We start from the raw sequence: 23620 nt of genomic DNA, 5'->3' as shown, positions 1-23620 counted from the left end.
TTAATATGAATATTTTGCATTATATAAACATAAAAATAAAAAAAAAACATTTACACACACATGCTTAATTTCCTAGAGATAATTACAATTGTATTATTGTTAAGAGTTTTTGTTCTCGAACGTTGATTAATTAAAATTAAAAATTTTTCGCGACGATGTACCTGACGATGTATGTAAACCACAGAGCCTAAGAGTCGCCACGTGCCACCTTGACGATCGACATGAAGCATTCGAAGAATTTGCAAAAATCGAATACCCCTGATAGCGGAAGTGGCGAACACCTGACCGTTGCTTCCCACCGACAAGACTACCATTGACGCTACCACAACGATTAAATCTAAAAACAGATAAGAGGACTGTGCGGTACACTATATAAAGAAATAATTGATTAAATTTGTGCGTATAATACATATATGTAATTACAGACAGTGTTTTTTACACGCGTGCATCGATTAGAATACAATAAAATATTTTCATTCGGTATGTATAGAGTATTGATTAAGTAATAATCGATGTAAATGCACAGGACGTAATCCGATTATTAATGTTTAATTCGACGTTATCTGCAAAATTCATTTGTCGACTGTACACATTGCCGATTGAAAACAATAATTCTCTTGCCACATATCCGCTATGAAATTGTGGCGAAATGTGTGCAATTCCGGTTGCATTTCCGCAACCGGTCAATTAATTACTAATGATCTATTTTCTACGTTGAGATTACCATTCTATATTTTTAGCGCTTACAGGTGAAGTGAAACAAGATACAGTGCGTACATTAATTATTTGGAATGGAGCAATATACGCTGCACATTAATTGAGAAATATAAGCGATTAATCTATCATATATTGCTAGATTGAAATTTCTGTGTAATGAATAAAAATCTCTGTAAAAAGCTCTCTAACCGGATAAAAATTTCTATATAATAATAACTTTTATTACACGATGCATATAGCTGTGTAGTAAACCTGATGCACGAAAATCAGTTAAATATAGTTTGAAAATATAATTAATTCGGAGCACTGATTTACATCAACTGCGAATATACGCGAATTGCTGTTCGGAGAATTTTGCTCGAGAGTACATTATTTCTCGACCTTATCGTTAACAAATTACAGTAATAATTTATAAATCAAATAAATTCAAATAATTGATAATCTAAGTTAACTAATATATTTTATAAAATAAAATTTCTCATAATATTTCAAAAAAATTCACGCGTCCATTCTCTCCTTTTTGCGTTTAGAATTTCGGTAATATATTCGTCATCAACGTAATTGGATAGGAATAAAATTTAAAACAGAGAGCGAGTAATCAATTTTTAGCTGGGTCTGCAATTAAGAGAGGAATTTTACCGCGGACCGATCGCGTGTGTTTCATTCGTGAAACGAACGCGTCCGGCAGAACGATGGTCGTGATACACACAAAGCGGCCGCAATCTTGATTCCGGCGAAATGGATTCGATATTAGGGCCAGGGCCTAATCTCGCAAAGTTGGCCGCGCAAACGGTTCTACAAGCGATACGAATACAAAGCAGGGACGATTCTCACGATCCAATTTTGCGCCGTCGACAATGCGAATATCGGATTAATTTCGGCTATATCGCGTTTCGGCCCGCAAACGCGGCTTGCCATTAAGAGAGACGAGAACGCCCGCACAACTCACCTATGATACAAATCGGTTTCCGTATGAATCGCAGCCGTCCGCAGCAGCCCATGTACTTCGATCTGCAGCCCGCGCTCCATAATCGAACCATGTACTCGACCCCGAAGAATACCACGAGACATATTTCCTGAACAGTAATGAAGTAAAATTTAGGGATGCCCATGCTCATTCGAACGTCATGATCATTCAGACATCCCTCACATCCCGCATATTCGCACGCACCTTTGTTATACATTTTCATTCCGGCCAAATATATTTGCTCGACCTGATTAACTCGACTGCTCGACATGTATTGTTGCAGAGATATAAAAATTGTGTACCGAATAAAAGGGATAAGTATCACAAAAGAAAAGAAATAATTTGCATTTCAATATATTATAAAGAAGCAAAGTATTTTAGTTACATTTAGCCTACTGCAACGCTATTTATATTTCTTATGTGCATATATAAAATTTCATAGTAATAATATTTATATTTAGATTATGTAATAAAAGTTAACTCATTGTATATGCTTTCTATTTTTTCTTTCTTCTACAGATTTACATCTAAAGATATATCATTATAAATAAATATAAAAAAAGTTCCCTTACAAAAAAAGTACACACTTTTTAGTTAAAATAAGATGTCTATCTCTTCATACTTTATGGAGGCTACAAGAACAAAGAGTTTATTTTGTTTCTTTTTATTTATGTATGTATTTTTCTTTTCTCTTTTTAAAATGTGGGATATAGATATTTCGTTTTATCACTATTGTTATTAATAGAACCAAAATTATAAAAAATATATTAATTTTGTACATGTTTAAATATAAATATGCGATTTGATTGATTGATACGCGCATATGTCGTAATTAAGTAATTAAAAAATATGAAATAAACATGTGATATGTTCAACCGAAAATGATCAATCATTTCGATAATGTGGTTGACAATTTGATTTAATTATATCCAATGTCGGTAGGAAAAAAAAATCGCAATAGTTCTGTATATTAGTACATTAGTATAGACATTGGTTAATCATATCGCATATAATGAATATCCAACGAACGCGATAGCGTATGGATTCAAGCAGCTATTGTATCGATTATACATACTAGTGCTATTATATCAGCAAAATGTCCTAGAAAGACGAGGACATCAACGTTAGAATCGCAACGAAGCCGATCCTTGAAAATCCCAGCTTACTATATGTACTCTTTTATGACTCAGAATTCAGATGAGCTTCGAGTTTTATACGCGCTTACTCGAATTATATTCATGTGAAAAAAAAAAGAAATGAAAATATCGCTATCCTAATTTTTTATAACGCGAAATATTGATTTACGAACAATGTTGATTTTTCGTATCGATAATTTTATACAATTTATGTATAACTTTATAGTATAGATTATTTTAAATTTTCGCAAAAAATTGATTTTTTTTCTCTTCTAATACAAGATATGAAGAATTAATTTTATTTGTGCAGCTTCGACAACGACAGAAGGAAGAAAAAAAAGTTTCGTTAAAAACTCGGTTATAAAGTCTATTCTCGAGTAGGCCAACAGATGTAAACTTTTCTTTTTCAGGATTAATTAAATGAAGTTTGCCTTATATCTCTTTACGCTATATTACGAAATCCTTGTCTGTGAAACGCTAATCATTATTTAATGTTTGCACTTATCATTCTTTTCATGTAACATAGGTACAATATTTAACTTTTTCTTCGAGCTATACAATGAGCTTGGAGTTTGACTATGGAAAGAAAAAAATAATTTATATAAAAAAATATATAAGAATATCCATAGATTTCAATTAATTAAATCAATCTTGTCTAAATATTGAGATATCAATAATTTGTAAGTTAAAAGCGATTGAAGTTGAATTTAACTGCACACAATGTATTAGATATATTATTTTATGACTTATTTATATTTATAAATAGTAAAATGTTCTATTATATTGAATAAAGAACATGGATTACTCACCATCCAAAACAGAGTTTCGTTTGCGAAATTACTGTATTGGTCTATCGTTGACAAAACGCTAAATATGAGGCACACCAATACCACCATGAACCTGCAAAAATATTTTACAATATACATATATAAGATACAATTTATATAAGATTGATCGCTGCTTAGTTCTATCGTAAAATATTGCGTTTAAGTAATATAACGAGTTTGAGGCATTAGAAGACGTAATACATTTAAAGTTACGTATCGTACGTTAAAGTCAGATTAATATCAACAACAACTTTAAAGTTATCATCGCACTCCGCATTATGTGGCGCGAACTGAACAAAACTTTGTTCTATATTATAAAATTTCATCTAGATGAACAACTTGATTAATTGGGAACGTAGAACGTCATACATTAAAGTCAGATTTATATTTAAAGCGACTTTAGATTCTTCATCAAATGCTCGGCCGTTATTCTCTCCTTTTAAAGGGCTTCAAAGGCTTAACCATTCTTGCACCGCTAAAAAGAATATACCGAACTTTCGGACGTTTCGTGATGCGCTTATGATAATCACCGAAGAACAAAGTTTGTATAGAATGCCCCGGAACTATTATACTTCCCTTCAGCTACAGACTCTTACATGATAATAATGAAATCTATTTTCTTGCGCGAATATACATATAATGAGAATTACGATTGATATATAACATTGAAGATAATCTGAATGAAATGTCGAAATAAACAAGAAAGGAAGTGTGATAGTTTTGAAACGCTATGTGATGTAAAATTTGGATTAATACATCTTCATTAACGATAATCTAGATCAAACTTGATAAATATATATAATATACATAAATGCTTATAAGCATTACGCGCAAAAAATGCTTGATGAATACTTGATGAATGGAATGTGACATAAATTACACATTATGATTATGCATTGCATTGCGTGCCAGCTCGTGCGTCACTTATGTATAGCTTTGTCTTGATTCTCGGAATAATAGAAACAACTCTTAAGCTTACCTTTTTCTTCCCACGAAAGGATAAGCTATTCGTTGTGCTACTATATGTCACTTGAGTTTAGTCAAACTGATAAATTACTCGACAAACTACGGAGGCGTGATACACTAGACAGCTACGTTACTGATTGCCGACGTCGCGAAGCGTAACTTTATACTTGTTAAACAAACTTGCACAAGAATATTATCAAAATATATATGTCTATCCGCTCGTAATACTTATCGATCAAAATTGCGTATGTCCCGCGACGATATACTACAAAATTATTCATAGAGAATATTTGTGATATATATAACCATGTTCTCATAATATTACGTTTTACATTTGATAAGAAATCCATTAAAGTTATGAGAGAAGTTTTCGAAAAATGACAGTGAAATTTATTAGAAATTTAATATCGGATTCTCTACAAACTACAGATTTTCCGATATTTTCTTACCATTTTTTATTTAATATAAATTAATTACATGTTAATTATATATTATATATTGATCATTTAGAGAAATTACGTTAAATTAATTACATTTAGCAAAATCAATCATTTTTTTACATAACAAGTTTTTCATTTACTTATTTTACTTGTATATTTAATATTTTATTATGACTGATATAATTAAAATATTTGGATTAAATTATTACATCAGCTACACATAAAAGATAATATGCATAATATGTATAATAATTACCGCAATCATAAGAATTAAGTTTTGGTTTAACAAATTTTCATTTTATAACTATTCATTAAAAATGATATTATTACGCATGTTTAATGTGTGCAGGAATATTAAAATATTTGTTTTAAACTATTGCGTTTAAAAATATTTAATTATTGTGAATAAGTAAACAATAATGTCTCTATTGTGTCTGTGTATTCTGGATATATTATGAACCTATATGAAAAGAGCTATTATTAAATAAAATAACTATATAAAAATCACTTTATTTCTAGTATATATTTATATGCTAAAAGTAAAATGTTTTTTATTTTGAATTAGATTTAAAGTGTCTACTGTATGTATATACATATATCTTTCTATATATAATATATATATATATATATGTATATATGTATACATGTATATTTTTATTTTCTCATTTTGTTTAATCTAACGGAATATAATTACGCGCGCAAAGCGAAGTTACATTATTCTTTGATAATAAAATCTCAAAAATTGCAACGCATGCATAAAAATTATTATTTTGCAATGCATACATAAAAATATATTAATAATTATGCAATGCATAAAAATTCAATATTTAAATCTTTAACAGAGAACAAAAAAATAGAATTTTCTACAAGAATCTTTCGATCAAAATATCTGCGCTTCCATTAGATTCCCGCGTCTATATACATACATCCATCACATTGCACGTCTCGTGCGAGACTGATGATGATGAGCTGATGCCCACCAGCCCACCATCGGCCGCAAGACTCACAGCCCTCAAAGCGGTGCGGTGTCGCCATCTAACAGAGAAACCTAACTTCACAGCTAAGAACCAGACTCGGCGAAATATATCTCTCTCTTTTTATCCTTTCCATTAGACGCCTGTGTTCCATACGTCCATCACGCTGCAAGTCTCATGCAAGACTAATCCCCACCACCAAGCACAAGATTTTGCGCAGTGGTATCGCCAACTGACGACGAAAACATCTCTCTCTTTCTAGCCTTTTCATTAGTACACCCCATACGTCCGTAACGCTGCGCGTCTCGCACGAGACTGATCTTAGTGCGAGCTATCGCAATTGCGAGACTGATGATCAGTCTCGCGCGAGCTGTGTAGCGTGGTGGACGTATGGAGATGCGCGAGCCTAATGAAAGTGTAGGTACACAGAGAGAATTTTCTCTTAGAATTTACACTGAAAATTATGGTAATCATGGGACAATAGGGAATGGAAAAAATTTTATGAGAATTTCTCTGATTAATATTTATCACAATAAAATATAAAACATGTTTGATTAATTTTACCATGCAGTTTAGTAAAATTAATCAAACATGTTTTATATTTTATTGTGATAAATATTAATCAGAGAAATTCTCATAAAATTCTTTCCATACCATATTGTGTCCCATGATTACCATGATTTTCATGGTAAATTCTAAGAGAAAATTCTCTCCGTGTATTTTGAAAAGATTCTTGTTGAAAATTCTATTTCTTTGTTTGCATTTTCTATTAAAGATTAAATATTTGAATTATTTTTGCATTGCATAATTAATTAATATGTTTTTTTAATGCATTAATTGCAATAATAATTTTTATGCATGTGTTGCAATTTTTAAAATTTTATTATCAAAGAATAATATAACTTTGCTTCGCGCGCGTAATTATACTCGATTAGATTAAAAAAAAAAAAAATACATATTATATAATTTGACGTTAAAAAACTAAATTATCTAGAGATGGATATTTTCTATAAATGCAATGAATTTTATGCAATAAATTTTTATACAGAATATATATAAAATATATATAAAATATATAGAATAAATAAATTATATAGAATATATATAAATTATACGCACGCAATCAATTTTCTATATATTTGATAAAGATTAATTATCAATCAAGATTAAGAATCAATTATAGACAAAATAGGTAGATGTGTTTCTACATAAATAATTTTTGTTCTTTAATATACTTCTTTTATATCTTAATATATAATATTTTATAGAATATGCACAAAAATAATTTCTAAAATATATAGTATATTTTTTAATATGTTGTACAAGAGATAAAATAATATAATCCCTATGCAACTGAATTTTATGCGGTTATGCATAATGTAGGATTTCGCAGCTTAAAGCGAATGTTCGTAAGAGGAATCTCGATATATATAGAGATTTACTTCTATTCTAGTCTTGCGCGGTCAGAAGTTCGCTTTTCTGAGATGTGGCCATTTAAAAAAAAAAAAAAAAAAAAAATACGCCTCGATTTTCATCGCAAATTTTAATCATTATCTGACCGACATGGTGGATCGTGCATCGAACTGTAAAGAAGAAAAAAAGAAACGATACGAGACAGCAAGACAAACTTTGCGTATCTGTGGTTGAACGGGACTGGTAATTGCTACGATCTAGCGATCGATCTAACGGTGCGCTCTCTCTTTGTTTGTACAAGTAATTTATTATGGAGTGTGTTGCCTCGTTAAGCAACGGAACGAGCGCACGGCATTAACGAAGGTAGGCAGACGATTGCCACCGCGTAATACTCTTTAAGATAGCGTGTCGAGGGCCTATAATTCCGATGTTATGTATGTACAGCGCTCCGAAGTTGCACGAGTCACCTTCATCGACCTACTATGATAATTGTCTAACATACTCCTCCTTTTTTCCTCGAGCATCGTTCGGAACTCATCCATCTTCTGCCGGGTGTCGGACAGATATATCTCGCTATTCGTGAATAACACGCTTTTTATTTGGCTGCGAAAATGTCAGGGAATAATAAAACACAAAAATAATAATCCGACCGTATCACGCCCATTCGTCCTTAAACTCGCCGTCTTTCAAATTTTGCTACTGAGCAAGTGTGTGAAAGTTGAAAAGAGAAATTCGATGATCTTGAGCACTGTTTTATATAAAGAAAAGATAATATTTCACATTATAAAAACATTTTTATTCTTTGTCTTTATACAGAAAAAAAGTTGAATTTATTAACGGGACATGCAATCGACAATCGAGCGACTGAATTGATAGGTCAAAATTTAATTATCGATATTAATGTTCGAGAGGGAACGCGATATGTTGCTTACGGCTAAAGATGTATAAAATGATTGAACGTGTACACCCACATATTGTGCATCTCCTATGCATATCAATTAACCTACATGCGATCCAGGAAGAGATAAAGCGTGCGTGTGCGGTTCCTACGGCAATAACGTCATACCCCATATCGCGTCGTTTATTCATACTCATCACAGTTTAATTACAAATGGATTCAAAAACTTGGAATAACATAAACTTCTCCGATCGCAATCCGCTCGATATGCGTTAATATGTGTCTGCGTTTTATAATCATTTTCTCCGAAATTGAATTTGAGTATATGCGTGCGAGGTTGCTGCACCCTTAAACGAATAATTAATTGATAAAGGGAGTAATTAATGCAACGAATAATATTATAGTCATGTAATCGATGTGAATACAATCCCTGGTGCTCCAAAACAAATTGGAAAATTTAAAAGCTCAATGAGGCATATTCTCTGCTGAGAAAATTAATTTAATCAATTAAATAAATTGATATTAAAAAGTAATATTAATGCGCGTAAATGACAATATATCCAATTTTGTGAAATCGCATTATATCCCGATATGATTTCCGAGCAACAAATTCCGAGCATTGCATACAGGAATATTCCTTTTTATTACTTTTATACGTAAGTGCGACGTTCGTGATTTTCAATTGATTGATTTTCTTCGCATTCGCGCTTCTTCAATCGCATTTAAATTACTAAAAAATTTAGTAACGACTTTCTCCAGCGTGATGTATAATCTCCACGGGTGTCATTATGTGCCACGATATCAATGCATCAGCGCGCGCGATTTTCATCTAAAAATAACAGGCCGCACGCAAATAGCTTGCATATGCATTGGGCCTAATAACATGCTGCTATTTACGCCCGCTTGAAAGTAGGCCGGTCGAATTAAAATTACTTCTGTTAAAGATAAATTTCTTTTATCTAATTCAATAGACCATTTAAGACAATCCACTTTAGCTTAATCGGTATTTTCAAAAGCCGATGAACCAATTGAGTGATATGTGCGTCAAGTTTTTCGAGAAGAAAAAATGACATGTTAATCTTTAACACTGTAATAATGTGAGTTTTAAATGTGATCTAACTTCTTTCAAATATCATTTAATTTTAATGATAGTATTCAATTTTCGACTTGAATTAATTTCTGGGATTTTGATCTTATATTATTTTTAGTGGTGAAAACGAATTAAAGGGGAAAAAATTAAAATAAGAAAAAAAATTGTATCAATGATTAAGAATTACATTTGCATTTGCCATATTCAGTTCAGTATGCAATGAATATAAACGGAGGCAATGCCATTCTCTGTGAAATCCGGATTAAATGACTCTTATTCCTCTTACTCCTCCTTCTCAGTCGCTTTGGCGGGATAGTAATAGTACAATAATAGATGATAACGGGTACTATAGCGCCGATCAATACGATCACTCGGACAATTAAATATTTACAGCAGCGTTTCGTGCAACGCGACTTCATTAGTTGGTCGTCTAACGATTATAGTATAAACGGTGGAGTATTAAAGCCACACGGAGACTACATTTAGTCGTCAAGATACGCGACGACCACGTGTGATGGAAGGAATTTACGAAAGGTTTAAAAATTTATTATTTTACTGACAAATTTTTTTCAATTATAATCAAAGTTATAAATTTAATATTTTGTGAAAAAAATGCGTAAATATATTTTTAAAAATCCTGTATGACTTTGTAAAATCCTGTCTTCAAATGTCAATAGAATATTTGTAAATATTTACATACTTGTTAGTGTAGTTAAAAAATATATAAAAATATAAAAGATTTTTAAATCGTTCGAGCGTGATATTGAAAAAACTAAATCTTTGTATAAATAGTTAATTATAATTATGATGTCTTTTACATAGGATATTGTCGTCCTTAAAATTAAGATCTTAAAGTGCGAAGCAAGTACAAAAGAAACAGAAAGATACATCTTTTCAAGAAATAACTATAAAAACGGATTATATGGATATAGTCTATATTTTCAATATGCAGGAAAAATAGATATATATTTCCGGAAATGAATGGCGTATGCGACATGACGACAGTACCATCGGGCGCGGAAAATGAAAGACACTTCCGTGGCAATTTCCGACTGTAACGTTTCGACTTTCGCATCTTCTAAAGTTCGATAGCGCGGTTTATTATCAGGTACTCCCAAGTAGTACGATAAAATGCAAGAGATAAGAATACCGATAGCGCACGTCTTCTGTGACAAACAGTTCTCAGATATTTTTTAACTATCTTAGATCTTGAATATCTCAAATATATATCAGAGATAGTCGATAAATAACGGTAATGTCAATTTTATTCCCGGTATTTTGAGCGATAAATTTAATAGCGATGTTAGTCAGCTTCACTTATGTCATCTGATAGGGTCCATGAGATTCGTATTATGTAAGAAAAGTTATTTTAATAACATATCTGTTATTGCAATTGATTTCTTGTATTATGAGATTATCGGGATCAAGAGCATATCCTATATTTTCTATAAGATTTTCCTTCCTCGGTTTTTATTCCTCTATTCGAAACAGTAAACATTTACTAAACGCCCGTGGATATAAGTTTTCATTTTGACCTTTCAGTTGAAACGTAGAAACAAAATGATATTACGGATTATTTGATTAATTCGATACTTTTTCTCTACATTAATTTTTCAGATAAACTCGATTAATTTCGAGAAAACCGTATACAAATTTGCGATATCAGTCTACTTTTATCTCCTTATTTATTACTCGCGTAATATGGAAATATTTCGGATTTAATTTCAAATGCATAAGAAATATAAATGCAAATTTGATTAAAAATTTTCTAGCTTAATTACAATATAGGGTGTCCATTTCTCGTGGCGTTATTTCTTTAGTTATTATTATAGTGATATGATATTTTTGCTAATAAAAAAGTCCTTTCTGCTAAGTTCTTCAAAGAATCTATTGTCAGAAAATAATGCGCAAGAAGTGGGTTATTCGTGCGTAAGAAAAAAAAATAAAAAAACTTAATGGTTCCAACTTTTCACTTAACGACCACGTATTAGATGATCTAACAAAGAAAAAACGAGCGTGAAGTATTGATGAAACGAGAAAAAACCTTCGCTATATTTACGAGAATCGATCTGTTTCGCGGATACTTTGCCACGTTTTGTCTTAATAATGAATTATTTAAAAGGCTGCGGTGCTTGGCGACAGTTTGGAAGAAATGAAAAACAGCCCGTGTTGAATAATTCACGAATCCGTGAAGTTTTTCGATGGATGATGCTCGCCAGGGCACATATTTCAGGTAAATATACTTCACCGATCAACGTATGCAGGTCACAAATACGAACGCGCATATATATGTAATGCTGTTTAATAATATTTTAAAGATAACACCATAAAAATGGTTATTATAATATATCGTATAATAGATTGGCTCTCTTTTTTATTACCCTTTCTCGTATTATCGAGATTTTATATATCGAAAAATGTTTTCAATTTCTCTAAAATATAACCATATAATATATGAACAATTAGATCCGTGGATTTTCGTCGGATGATGATAACAAGAAAAACTTTTGCAACGATAATTAATAAAGATGTTATCACAGTGTATTGCAAATATTCTTAACTCATGGAAATTGAAGCGCAAATATTAATCTTTCGGGGCACATTTCCTGATTTCTAAAACTGATTAAACTTTCCAAGTTTAATCGGTTTTATCGTCGCGATCGCAGAACTATAACACATTTTCATGTACGGTCACGAATGTTTATTCACGTTATGAAATTACCCACATATATTCGTTTCCCTTTCGACATTTAACCGTAAAAATATCATATAAAAGAATTATTTCTTCTATGTTCTTTGTTCCGTGTTAAAACGCAGAACAAATTAATATGTTGATCTTTCTTTAATAGTGCTAGTGTGGTATATGACGCTAAATTTATAAAAGCAGATATACGTATCTTGTGTGATAAACTCATTTTATGCAAATCATAGTAAAAGACATGACTGAAGAAATTTTATGAGAATAGAGTAATTTCAAGTGTTACAGTCTATATATAGGTACATATGTATATATACATATAAATTGTTTTATCGGTCTAGGCATACAGATAATAAAATTATTACACTCGCTAAATAATCATATTGGATTAGAAATTGTTTATATAATAGTGAAAAACATAAAAATTTAAGAATACAATATATAGACTAATAATTTTTAAGCTACAAGAGAGATGGATGTTGTACTATAGTCTTACATTAAATTTAAATAATTACAGTAGCTTTTTTTTGTAAGCATTGAATGCTTTCCAAATAATATATGTGATGTTTTATTTAGTCATAACTTTTAATAAATATTTTTAAAAATTTGAATAAACATTTTACACATTTTTATGAAATTGAAATTTTTATGAAATCCTTCATATTTTATGGAAGTCTTCATATTTTTATGAAATATTTTATGTATGAGATTCTTTATTTTATGATATATGAAATACATTTTATATTGTTTTTCTATTATATTGTTTTTATTAAAATTTTTAAATGTGATTTTTATACCCTACTTCTTGTATACTTATCTTGTAAATTAGTATAAAATATATCTTCGATATATCAAAATATACATCATGCATTTGCGAATTCTTTGTACCGAATATCGAATTATAAAAATACAATTCGTATCAACACTGTCTCGCAAGGAGACTCTTTTATCGACGCTTCTAAAGATATTCTCAGACATTTAATTACTTTGTTATCGTTTATCAAATCAGACCGATGATGAGCAATAAAATCCTATGTGAATTATCTGTTCTCCGATCAAATCGAGGATTTAATGCGGGTAGAGACAGAGTGATTCAAGCGAGCAGAACGTTCGATTGCAGAAACAGGAAAAATCCTTGACAATGTCGAGGATTTGGAGCATGGCCAAGTGTGAAAGGCCGAAAAATCTACGTCTAGAACGGAAACAAGAGAAATCTTGTTCTCCGACACGGTATTTCACATTCACGTCTCTTTAGCTATTAACGCGCATAAGCACTACCACGTCCTGAAAGTTCACAGAATAAACGCAAATTCGCGTTTATCGGTGCGATTCAAATGAATTTCACATTTTGGTACATTCAAATGCATTTCATTCATTTGTAACGAATACCAGTGAAAGTATTCGCAAAGGTATGGCAAAGGTAGTATGTTCTCGACATATAGCGCGCAAACTCGGATACTCACACAGTGAAATGATAGATGAAACACAGCCAGCCGCCGGGATGCTCGAGAAAGACGTAGAGCCGTTCCTGGAAAGTCTTGCCCCTGTTATGATGGAACACGTACTTGGCCTTGAAGGCCTGATCGATCGGCAGATAGATCGGATAGTACGGATCTGGCACGCCGGTCTGATTGGGACTCGGCGGTTCCTCCGCCTCGGCGCCGGCCACGTCATTGTCGATTATGTCCTCCTTGCCCTTTTTTCGCCGATATTTCCGCTTCATGGGCGTCGGCACCCGTTTGTGGTGCGCTTCGCCAAAACGTGGCGAACGGAAGCGACGTAGGAAGGTGAAGCGGCGCGTCGGCGACGACGGCTCCTCCGCGTTCGCGCCGTTGTCCTCGGTGTCCTCGGTTTCACTGCCGGGTGTCTTCAACGCGGTGTCCTCCGTCTCGAGGCCTTGCTCGGCCGCGAGCTCGTCCTCGCTGCCTTGAAGGGCAGCGTAGGCGGCCGCGGTGCTGCACCGCTTTTCCGCGAGCCTAGAGCATTGGTCCTTGCTTCGTGGAAGACTCTCGTTGTTGTACGCGTCACCTGGACATTTCCAGGATTTACATTGAGGCCTAAGATCGGGCCAAAGATCGCTATGCTTTGTTGCGCTGCTCGATACTGCTTGATCCTCGAGACTCGCGATAGGATAACGTGACAAGAAATGTCTTTTCTTTTTATGTTTAACAGCAAGTCATTTCGGATATTATAATAAACATTGTTCCGTGGAATATGTTGATTGTATCGTAATCGGAGAGATAATTTAAATTTACATTTTTGAGGTAATTATCAATTGAGAGAAATCTCTCGATTGATGAATCCTGGATGAATCGCCGACGGTAAATAGATAGATCAGTTGTCGAGCGAAAATTATTCAAATATTTGACGTGGCCAGAGTGAGGCATTTGCAATTCTAACCACTGGAGAACCGCGGAATAATATCTCGCCGCATAATACCCGCGTGAATACTCTCGTGCGATCGAGAAACCTATTTATGAGGTAAAAGCCTATTTACGAAATAGAATAATAACAGCTGTTAAATGTTAAATTTTTATGAATACAATTTTATGAATTAAAAAAAATGTAAAAAATAATATGGAAATTAATGAGAAAAAAATTAAGCAAGACTTTAAAATTTAATTACGTATACTAATTTTGATTCGAATCGCGCGAGACTTTTCTTTTCAGATAATTTACGTGTAATTTTGCGCGCGACATGCTTACAAAAAGTTCACTTTACCCCATTAAAATAAAATTAAATGTAGAATAAATCTGTAACATTATAATATAAAGAATAATAGAGAAATTGCGTGCGTAACATGTACAAAAAAGTTTGCACATACCCGTAAACGAGTTTAGTGAGATATTTGTCGACTTTAAAGATAATGTTAGGAAATAAAATTGCTTCTCCTTACATTGTTGTTTATCAATCGATTTGGCGCTTATAGAACATTATATTACGATATTATTTCAATATCGTATTGAGATACGATATCTCAATAATGTTTGTCGGGAAAGTGGACATTTTCGATTTTCAAATTATTTGACGTGTTGTAAAAAAAAACAAACTGCGAAAGAAATTGTTAGAATAATAAATTTACTCAATAAATAATTTTGAATAGTTTCTAATATATTAGCAGATGCTTGCTTCTAAAAATATATCCAGTTTTGTATATAACACGAAATACAATGTATAAGATTTTACTTACCTATAATTATTTATTTAAAATTATATACAATGCATAAAATTTTAATAATAAATAAAAATTGCTCTGATATATAAATACAAAATCAGGTGTAAAAAGGGCTAGAAGAGCTAGATGCAGATATTAGTTGCAACAAACTTGTTTTTAAATTCTTCTCTAATTATTTTGAACGTTTCGGTTCTTTTTTGTCCGAAAAGACATCTGAATTTTGTATATATAATTTTGTAATTATACTTATATTTATACGTAACTGGAAAAAAATATTTCCTTCTCTTTTATTAAATAAATTTTATATTGTGTGTGTGTTCTACAGGATAATAATAATCGCATCGAATCTGTAGCTATATATATTTCCAAGCTTTAATGTAACGTGCAGTAATCGAAAAAAGGCGCTCTGAAGAAATAAGGCGCCACAGACTCGATTATCGGAGCTACAAGTTCTTTCCTCAGCTTTTTCAAAACGGATGATTCGATGTGGAAATTCTTTTAATCTTCAAGAGTAAAGAGAAAAACCGAATAGATGGCCAGAAAACCGAATAGATTGTCTCGAACGAAGACGCAAATGTCATTTGTGTATGTGTGTATGTGTGTGTCTGAGACTGTGTGTGATTAATGTTCCTCGCACACAAAAAACAGAAGAACTGTATTTAATAAAGTTGCACGTACCTACATGTCTTTTGTTTTTGACTAAAGTATCAAAGAATGTATATCTATAAGTAGCTTTTAAGATTATGGGCGTACATACCTTAATTAATGTCACGAATATTAAATTGCCTCGATTCAAAAAGGATTCATTAATTTCATATTTTTAGATTCGAGTAAAATATTAATTTTTTTAGCTTCCGCACAAAAAATCAATCGCGAATTCGTTCACGCAAGATTTAATTTAAAATGTCTTTCGCTATTTTCGAGTTATCGTAAAAACTTTTAAAAATTTTCAGAGTGTTGGAAAAAATTATTGATAATTACATGCAAAATATTGCCGAAGTAGTGTTATAATATTTATCGTACACGATATACGGAACGTAATTATCGAGAAGACCGGAACAATGGAAACCACAAATCCGATTTGCGCACTTGTGCATTAACGCGAATGAATTGTCGGCAGAGTTCTATTTATAAAAGCAACCATCTCTCTTCCTCTCTCTTTCTGTCTTTATCTTTCAGATGATGAGACATTATAAAACTCATAACGGATCCAACTGCATCGTGAATCGAGCCTCGAGTATCGAGCGCACAGATATTTTTGTCTCTCTCTCTTTCACCCTCTTCCTATTTCTCTCCTTCTCTCTCTTTGGTAGAGCAGAAATTAGGCTTCTTCAAATCTGCCTCTCCGTTAAGCTGATCGCACAAATTCGCGAGCTACGTAAATCTCCTCGCTTTCGACTGAAAGAAATATACTATATCTAATATTCATTCGTTGCGCAAAAAGATATGCACTGCCGCGTTAAGCACGTTCCTTTTTATATTGTATGAAGAGCAATATGTGAAAAATGCAACAAATGTCGTATTGCTACGTGCGATGCTAACATTAAATGAAAAAATTCATACATTGCAGAAAATGCATACGAATTCTCTTTGACAAGAAGTGTTCTTAAATATGCCTTTAGAATATTGCAAAAGATACATAATATGGATAAAAATTATGCTAGAAAAAATGTTTTTAGTCATATAATAATATTATATATATTAATATATTATATATATATATTAATATATATTAATATATGTATGTTTACATATACACATACATATGCATCTTTAACAAGATTATTGCATGATTTTGAATTCTTAGTTATTCCTTTAAAGAATTAAAAGAGAAAATGTCAGATAGAGCTCCGACATTTATATTCTATTATATAACTTTGCGATTCGGTGCCAGTTTCAACAACATCGATTAACTTCAAATGTAGTTTAATCGATTTTCTTCATTTCTTTTTGAACTGTATAAAACTGTATAAAACTGAGGAATTGAAATCCCTAAATGGAAAAAGAAAGAGAGAGAAAGAGAGATCACATCAGTTAATCACGACATCGATGGCTAATCTACGTCGCGGCAAAACGACGGATCACGAATATAAATATTCCGTGATGCATGCAACAAATGCAACGTGATCTAGTGTAACGATTCTCCACGCTACATTTATTCCTCTCGACTGGCAGCGCGTGCGCTGTCGTCGCATTTGTTCGTGAAATCACCCGGGATTTGCGATAAACGAGCAGGAATTACGCGCGTCGACAAGGATTTTAATCTCGTATACCTGGATGATTGCACCTCTTATTATTTGGACGACTTTGGCAGTTAAAGTGACTCTGGCTTTGCGACTGATACGGATACTGCTGTAGTTGTTGTTGTTGTTGCAGCTGCTGTTGCTGCTGCTGATGTTGCTGCTGCTGCTGATGTTGTTGTTGCTGCTGCTGCTGATGTTGTTGTTGCTGCTGCTGCTGCTGCTGTTGATTGATCGGCGACTTGAGAACGCTCAAGACGAGGTCCTCGCGGGGTACAATCCGCGTGATCTGCCGACTCTGCCGGAAGAGTGTCTCCTGCTCGCCGCGATTCATCCTGCAGCCGATACGACGACGTTGAAGATAAAATCCTGGATACCACTCGCGTCTCCCCCGTCCTGGACCGCTACCTAGCATAACAGCGTGCAGCATTCCGACTCTAACTTTCCGATTACGGTCGATGAGCGGCTCTTCGTCTGCCGGACAATCGCCCGATCACGCGGCTTGTCCATGGTCCCGATCAATCACCAGTCACCGAAATTCGCGTTCATATACAACGTTCTTGGGATGCGAACTCGAGCGGGTAAATCTCCACTGAATTGCGCGACGCTATTCGATGATTAATAGCCCGTCACGTCGCTCCCTAGTGAATCGTCAGGTTTCACCTTGATCGCGACAATGGCAGGATTATTCTGCCACCGTTTTAATCCGCGATCGTATCGGGATGATTTTCGTCGTCAAGAAAGAGAGAGAGAGAGATCGAGTTCGTCGTGCGATCCTGTCGCCTTCTTTCTCGTTAAATATTACAATTTCACGGCACGAATGTCGTCGATAAGATTATCCGACCTGGCCGTCGTCGCCGAAATTGTCGATCGCGTCTAAGACGTAGAGCGACGTATCCTTCCACGTTAGACATACTTAATCGTCGTTTCCGGATACTCCCGGAAATTCTCGGTATTTCGAGGTTTCGATCGATCAATGAAACATTGAGTTGTTCTCAAAGTCACGTTTGTTCCTATCTCGTTATTTTTATCAGGTGAACTGAGAAACATGCATCATGCATTCACATCATTCCGTCCTAATTCTCTCTCTTCGCAAATCTCATTGCTCGTCGCGCTTCTCTCCGCGCCGATTTCGCTTAATTTCGTGGACCGATGAAATCGCATTCGTTGAAGCTGTTGCCTTCCAGCGAGATAAAACGATCGCGGATGTCAGATGCGGACAGTCGGATTATGCATAATATCCGCGATATGAACGACCATAATTCTTCAAGCGGTCCAGGAACGTGGATATTCGGCGTAGAGGAAAGACAAGGAGAACAAGAAAGGAAAAGAGAGAGAGAGAGAGAGAGAGAGAGAGAGAGAAAGAGAAAGAGAGGAAGAAAAAGAGAAGAAAGACAGACAGAAGGAGGTGAGAGAGAATCGATATATCCGCAGTTTCGGTCCTCCGGAAGATGGATGTCGAGCAGACTGCTGGGACTTCGCGATCGATCTTACCTAGGAGGAAATCCTTCGAGTATTTATTCAGTCTAATATGGTAATGGATTTCCGGGACCGCGCGCGACTCCCTCGAGTCTCTTTTCTTTTTTCGCAAGTGTCTCTCCTATCTTCGTTCGAACACAAGTGAACGCATGTCGAGCGACATCGCTCAAAAATGTATTCGGCCTATTTTCACGACGACACGACGGTGATCCTTTTCGTAGCTCGTGTCGCAGTTGCACGAAGGCTCTTTGCCTTTCATCTACCTGTCACTCATTTCTCGAGATACAACACCGTCGCTCTCTTAATCTCACTTCGCGCCGTTGCAAAGGTTTCTTCTCGCCTTCCCAAATTGTTCCTAGGATAATCGCGTATCTGAATGATGATATTTCCGATATTTCTGCCGGTAAAGGACCGCGTCGTCGTCTTCAATCTTTCACTCACAAAAGAGCTCGTGCAAGCATTATTCTCCGACCGATAATTACTCGAAAAGAATAATTATAAGATATAAGTATGTGATGCGCATTCGTTCTCCTCTTCTTTTTCGCAATCTAATTATTTATTCACATTAAAAATCTTCGCAATTTTTTTCTTAACGAAAAAAAAACTTTCGACGATTAATTAATTTTCGAGAATATCTTTTACGGGTTTCGTCGATCTTCTCTAAGAGAAACGGCTCGTCGCGATCGTCGCGGAACAATGTCGTTTTCCTTAATGCACATATTGCTTCGTTATTGCTCTTGAGGTTAACGTTGAAAAATCACAGAGAATCACCAATATTTGTGCAATGTAGCGCACAGAGATTCGCGTGCTATAAATCGAAACCTTGATTAATTCCTCTTGGATGCCGTCAAAGCCTTTGACGAAACACTTGACATGACTTACGCGACCTTTATCTCAATGACGCTTCTTCTATGCCTCTCTAACGTAAGAGCGAGTTATAGCGGAAGACGACAACTAGATTGTCGGGCGAGATCCCCGACAACTTCGACGCGAACTTCTCTCGGCATGTCGCGTGACATTAGATTGTCGCGCGAACACGTTTTGCACACGTGTGCACCCTCGATTATAAAGTTTCGAACGCGACAATGAACCCGTCGAATCGTAGGCCAAAACGCAATTATTCGTCGAGCAACAGGAAAGTCGAAGAGCGCCTTCTGATTTTTCGCGATGTCGTTTCGCGACGAGACGAGGATTAATCGCTCGTTCAACTTTCAGTTTTTTTTTTTCCTTCACTTCTCTCTCTCTCCCTCTCTCTCTCAAGATCTATGTCAAATTAATCAACTTAACACGCGCGCGCGTTTGTATTAATAACGAGATTATTTCTCTCGCGTCGAGACCTGTCGTTTTTCTTTACCTTGTATTGCGCTACTCATGTTGAAGAGTGATTAACTCCGGAATAACTTATTTCTATGCGCTCAACGAAATTATCTAGAAACTGTCACACACATACACTACTGAACTTGCTGACGAGCTAGAAAAAGAGTAATTTCGTTCTTTCACAATTTCAAAGAGATCGCTCCGCTTGCGGGGCGATTCTTTTTTTTCGCGCCTCGTTCGCGATATAGTGACCCCTTTGACCTCGCGTATCCTCCTCCACAACTAAAGCCACCATTTCGGGTTTCAATAGATTTCTCTCGGTATCAGTTCTCTAAATCAGTTATTCTTTAATATATCAAAGCTTGTAAGTGATTTTACCAGAACCTCTACATTTACCACCGCCGAATACGAGGTCATCCGCGAAATGACCTTTCCTTTCTCGCGCTTCAAATCTCTCGCTGAGATAATGAATTATCAAACGTAATATTTAAACACAGTAGAGGCACAAAATCGCACGATTCAATTTACCGCACCCATCAGGAACAACCAATTATCACGTAGCCGTAATTCGCGACGTTCCTCCCACGATCCATTTCACCGATATCGCCTCGGCGATTCGTCGCCAAACAGCCGCACGCGCGTAAAACGCAAGTACGAAAATTCCTTTTGTTACGTTGCACACTGTCAGAAAGCTATTTAGAAACTGATTAAAGATCAGAACGATGTGCTGACGGACACATCAACGTCGCAAGCACTCTGTCATTGTTGCATTGTCCGCGTGCTGACCTTGGCGAGCTGACTGATGGATTGCGACTCGATCGCAACTCGGCCAGCACGATTCGTTTGATGCGATGGGAGAGATTTGTTCTACGATCACGCGATCACGAGGTCGCGTGCCGTGAGAGACGCAGAAGCACGCGCACTGTTCTCAGGGCGACAGCCCGCAACCAACTGTGGCTCCTTGGCCACCACCTCGTAGTTCCGCCACCCTCCGCAACCCCGAGCAGGGGTGGCCTGGCGCTTTTGCACGCGCTTAGCGCACACGGATTACGGGATTCCCCTGAGAGATGTTTCCCACTCTCTTTCTTTCTTCGGCAGGTGCTCACGTCTGCTCGCAGGACCGGGAGGAGAGAGAAAGAAAAAGAGAGAGGTAGAAAGGGTCACTTTCACCCCACTGTAATTTTTCCCCCTAAAAGGCAAAAGCCCGTCGAAATAATCTCGCTTAAAGAAATTAATAATCCCTTCTATGGACGCGCAGCAATATCTGGGTAGAAAAAAAATTTCGTAAAGTCTATTTAGAAAATAATCAAATCTGTTATGTTGGCATAAAGAGTTTATTGTTTTTTTCTATTAAGTTTGTTTTTTAATAAAAATCCTCTGTCTCTCAGCCCGTTTTTTAATTACTGTTACGTGCTATATGTATATTAGCGGAATGTAGGTGAAGTGTATATTAGCGGAATGTAAAAAATCTTTTGCATTTTGTGTTGTGCAATATTATTTTATATTAAAGAGAAAAATTTAAAAGATAGCAAAAGAATAAAGAAATAGAATATTATAATATGTAAAATATTACATCATATTGTGTAAAATATTTTTTTTCTTTTAAAAACAAAACAAATATTGCGTAGGAAGACATGTATAAAAAAATTCTTTTTGTTTCCTTCTCATGTATATTTTGCATATTATAATTAAATTATTCAGTAAATTGGAGTAGAAGAAAAGTACTAAAAAATTGTGACGTATATCAGATCTCGTCTTTATATAAAAAAAATTTTAAATAACGATTTGTTATTTAAAATCACTCAGATAATAATATAATTTTCTATTAAATTATATCCCGGATTTGATAATATCGTTTGAAACTTTTGTAAGCGAATAAATGTACGAATTATAAGCTTCCAATAAGTAAACCAGCTTATAATTTTGACTTATTTTATTGCTAATATATAATTGCAATTCATGTATTCAGTATATATAAATTACGTGATGCAAGATCTTACTGCAGTTTGCAGAAAAATTAAAAAGTTCTCCTAAGAATAAAATAATAAATCAGATAATAAGTTACGAGTGCGTTTAAACACTAAACTCAAGCTCATGCTTAATTATTGAAGCGTCGCAATTCCATACGAAATTTAACGACTCGGTACGAACGACTCACGATATAGCTATTTCCATTATTCGTGTCCGCACGGGGCGCATTTATTCCGCCCTTTGAATTTCCAACCGTATCTGCGTTTACCCTCCCTTCTTCACTCTTTCTTGCTTAACGTATTGCCTCGTAAATGCTCAATTGCTGAACACAGAGAGAATGTGAATGCCGCGCGTCGGCACGTGAATAATTTTTGCACCGATTTTGATTTGAAATCTCTCAGATGGACTTTATAAAAGAAAATACTTTATAAAACCACGAGAAACTTTAATCTCAGGCAATGTTAGAGAAAAGCTAACAAGAAACTGGTTGAAGAATTCGCGACAACTCAAGCAGTTATCTGAAACTGAACTGAAACGTTCCAAGCTTTCGTGCAAACTCTGGAAATGTTTTTCACATTTGAAACACAAATATCGATTGCAGTGGTTATCCCCTCAAAGGAAATCTTCGCAATCGTAATAAGAAAGATGTCTGAAACTTGAAATCAACTTTGAAGCTAATTCCAAAGACAATCCGGACCCTCGCGTTATCGTGAATATAATTTAGTCTATATACCAAAAATTAAGACGATTATATTGAACTATTACGAGAAATTACGATTTACCAAAATATTAATTCGATACATGGTTACTAATATCATCTCTTTTAATAAAAAAATATCTGGTTTCCATCAAATGTTTTCAAATCGCATTTTAATATTTAAAATAGAAAATAGCTAAGCGTATATCTATTTCTAAATTTTATTCAATTAAATACAATTTGAAAACAGTTTTCATGATATAACAAACAGATCTGTTATATAATCTGTGTTATAATAAAAAGAGAATAAAGAAGCACACAAGAAAATATACTATTAATATAATATTAAAGATATATAGAATATATTACGTTTAAAATCATTTTATATATAGTGAAGCATAGAAATCAGTTCCCTTTACTTGGGTAAGAACAGATCTTTCTGATTTCTGCACGATAACACTGTTTGCGGAACGTAATGCTGGTGAATGCACACATATTGTCCGGACAATAATTCGCTTGTTCGATTGATTTCGACGTCCCACTTCGTCCGACGCATGACGTGTGTTGCTACTGTGTGTACCCACGTCCGACGCGGGATATGTTTGCGTGCAAAC

General features: G+C 34.6%; 1 protein-coding gene across 6 annotated transcripts in view; it reads right to left on the bottom strand.

The window, feature by feature from the left end:
- Positions 1-21274, bottom strand: part of LOC145940903 (potassium voltage-gated channel subfamily KQT member 1-like) — a 42880-nt gene extending 21606 nt beyond the window's left edge. For all 6 annotated transcript variants that reach the window (XM_083046544.1, XM_083046547.1, XM_083046543.1 and 3 more), the window contains exons 1-5: positions 17576-21274; positions 13590-14154; positions 3630-3720; positions 1667-1793; positions 162-337 (exon numbers count right to left, since the gene is read on the bottom strand). In XM_083046544.1, the coding sequence (XP_082902670.1) occupies positions 162-337; positions 1667-1793; positions 3630-3720; positions 13590-14154; positions 17576-17972 (1356 nt within the window). In that variant the 5' untranslated portion in view covers positions 17973-21274. The remainder of the gene's footprint in view (positions 1-161; positions 338-1666; positions 1794-3629; positions 3721-13589; positions 14155-17575) is intronic.
- Between the last annotated feature and the right edge of the window lie 2346 nt (positions 21275-23620).

The sequence above is a fragment of the Prenolepis imparis genome, unplaced genomic scaffold, assembly GCF_030444845.1.
Source record: "Prenolepis imparis isolate NDT839.2.m4 unplaced genomic scaffold, iyPreImpa1.0 SCAF_9, whole genome shotgun sequence".
NCBI classification, from domain to species: domain Eukaryota; kingdom Metazoa; phylum Arthropoda; class Insecta; order Hymenoptera; family Formicidae; genus Prenolepis; species Prenolepis imparis.
This window is presented reverse-complemented; position numbering and strand designations above follow the sequence as displayed.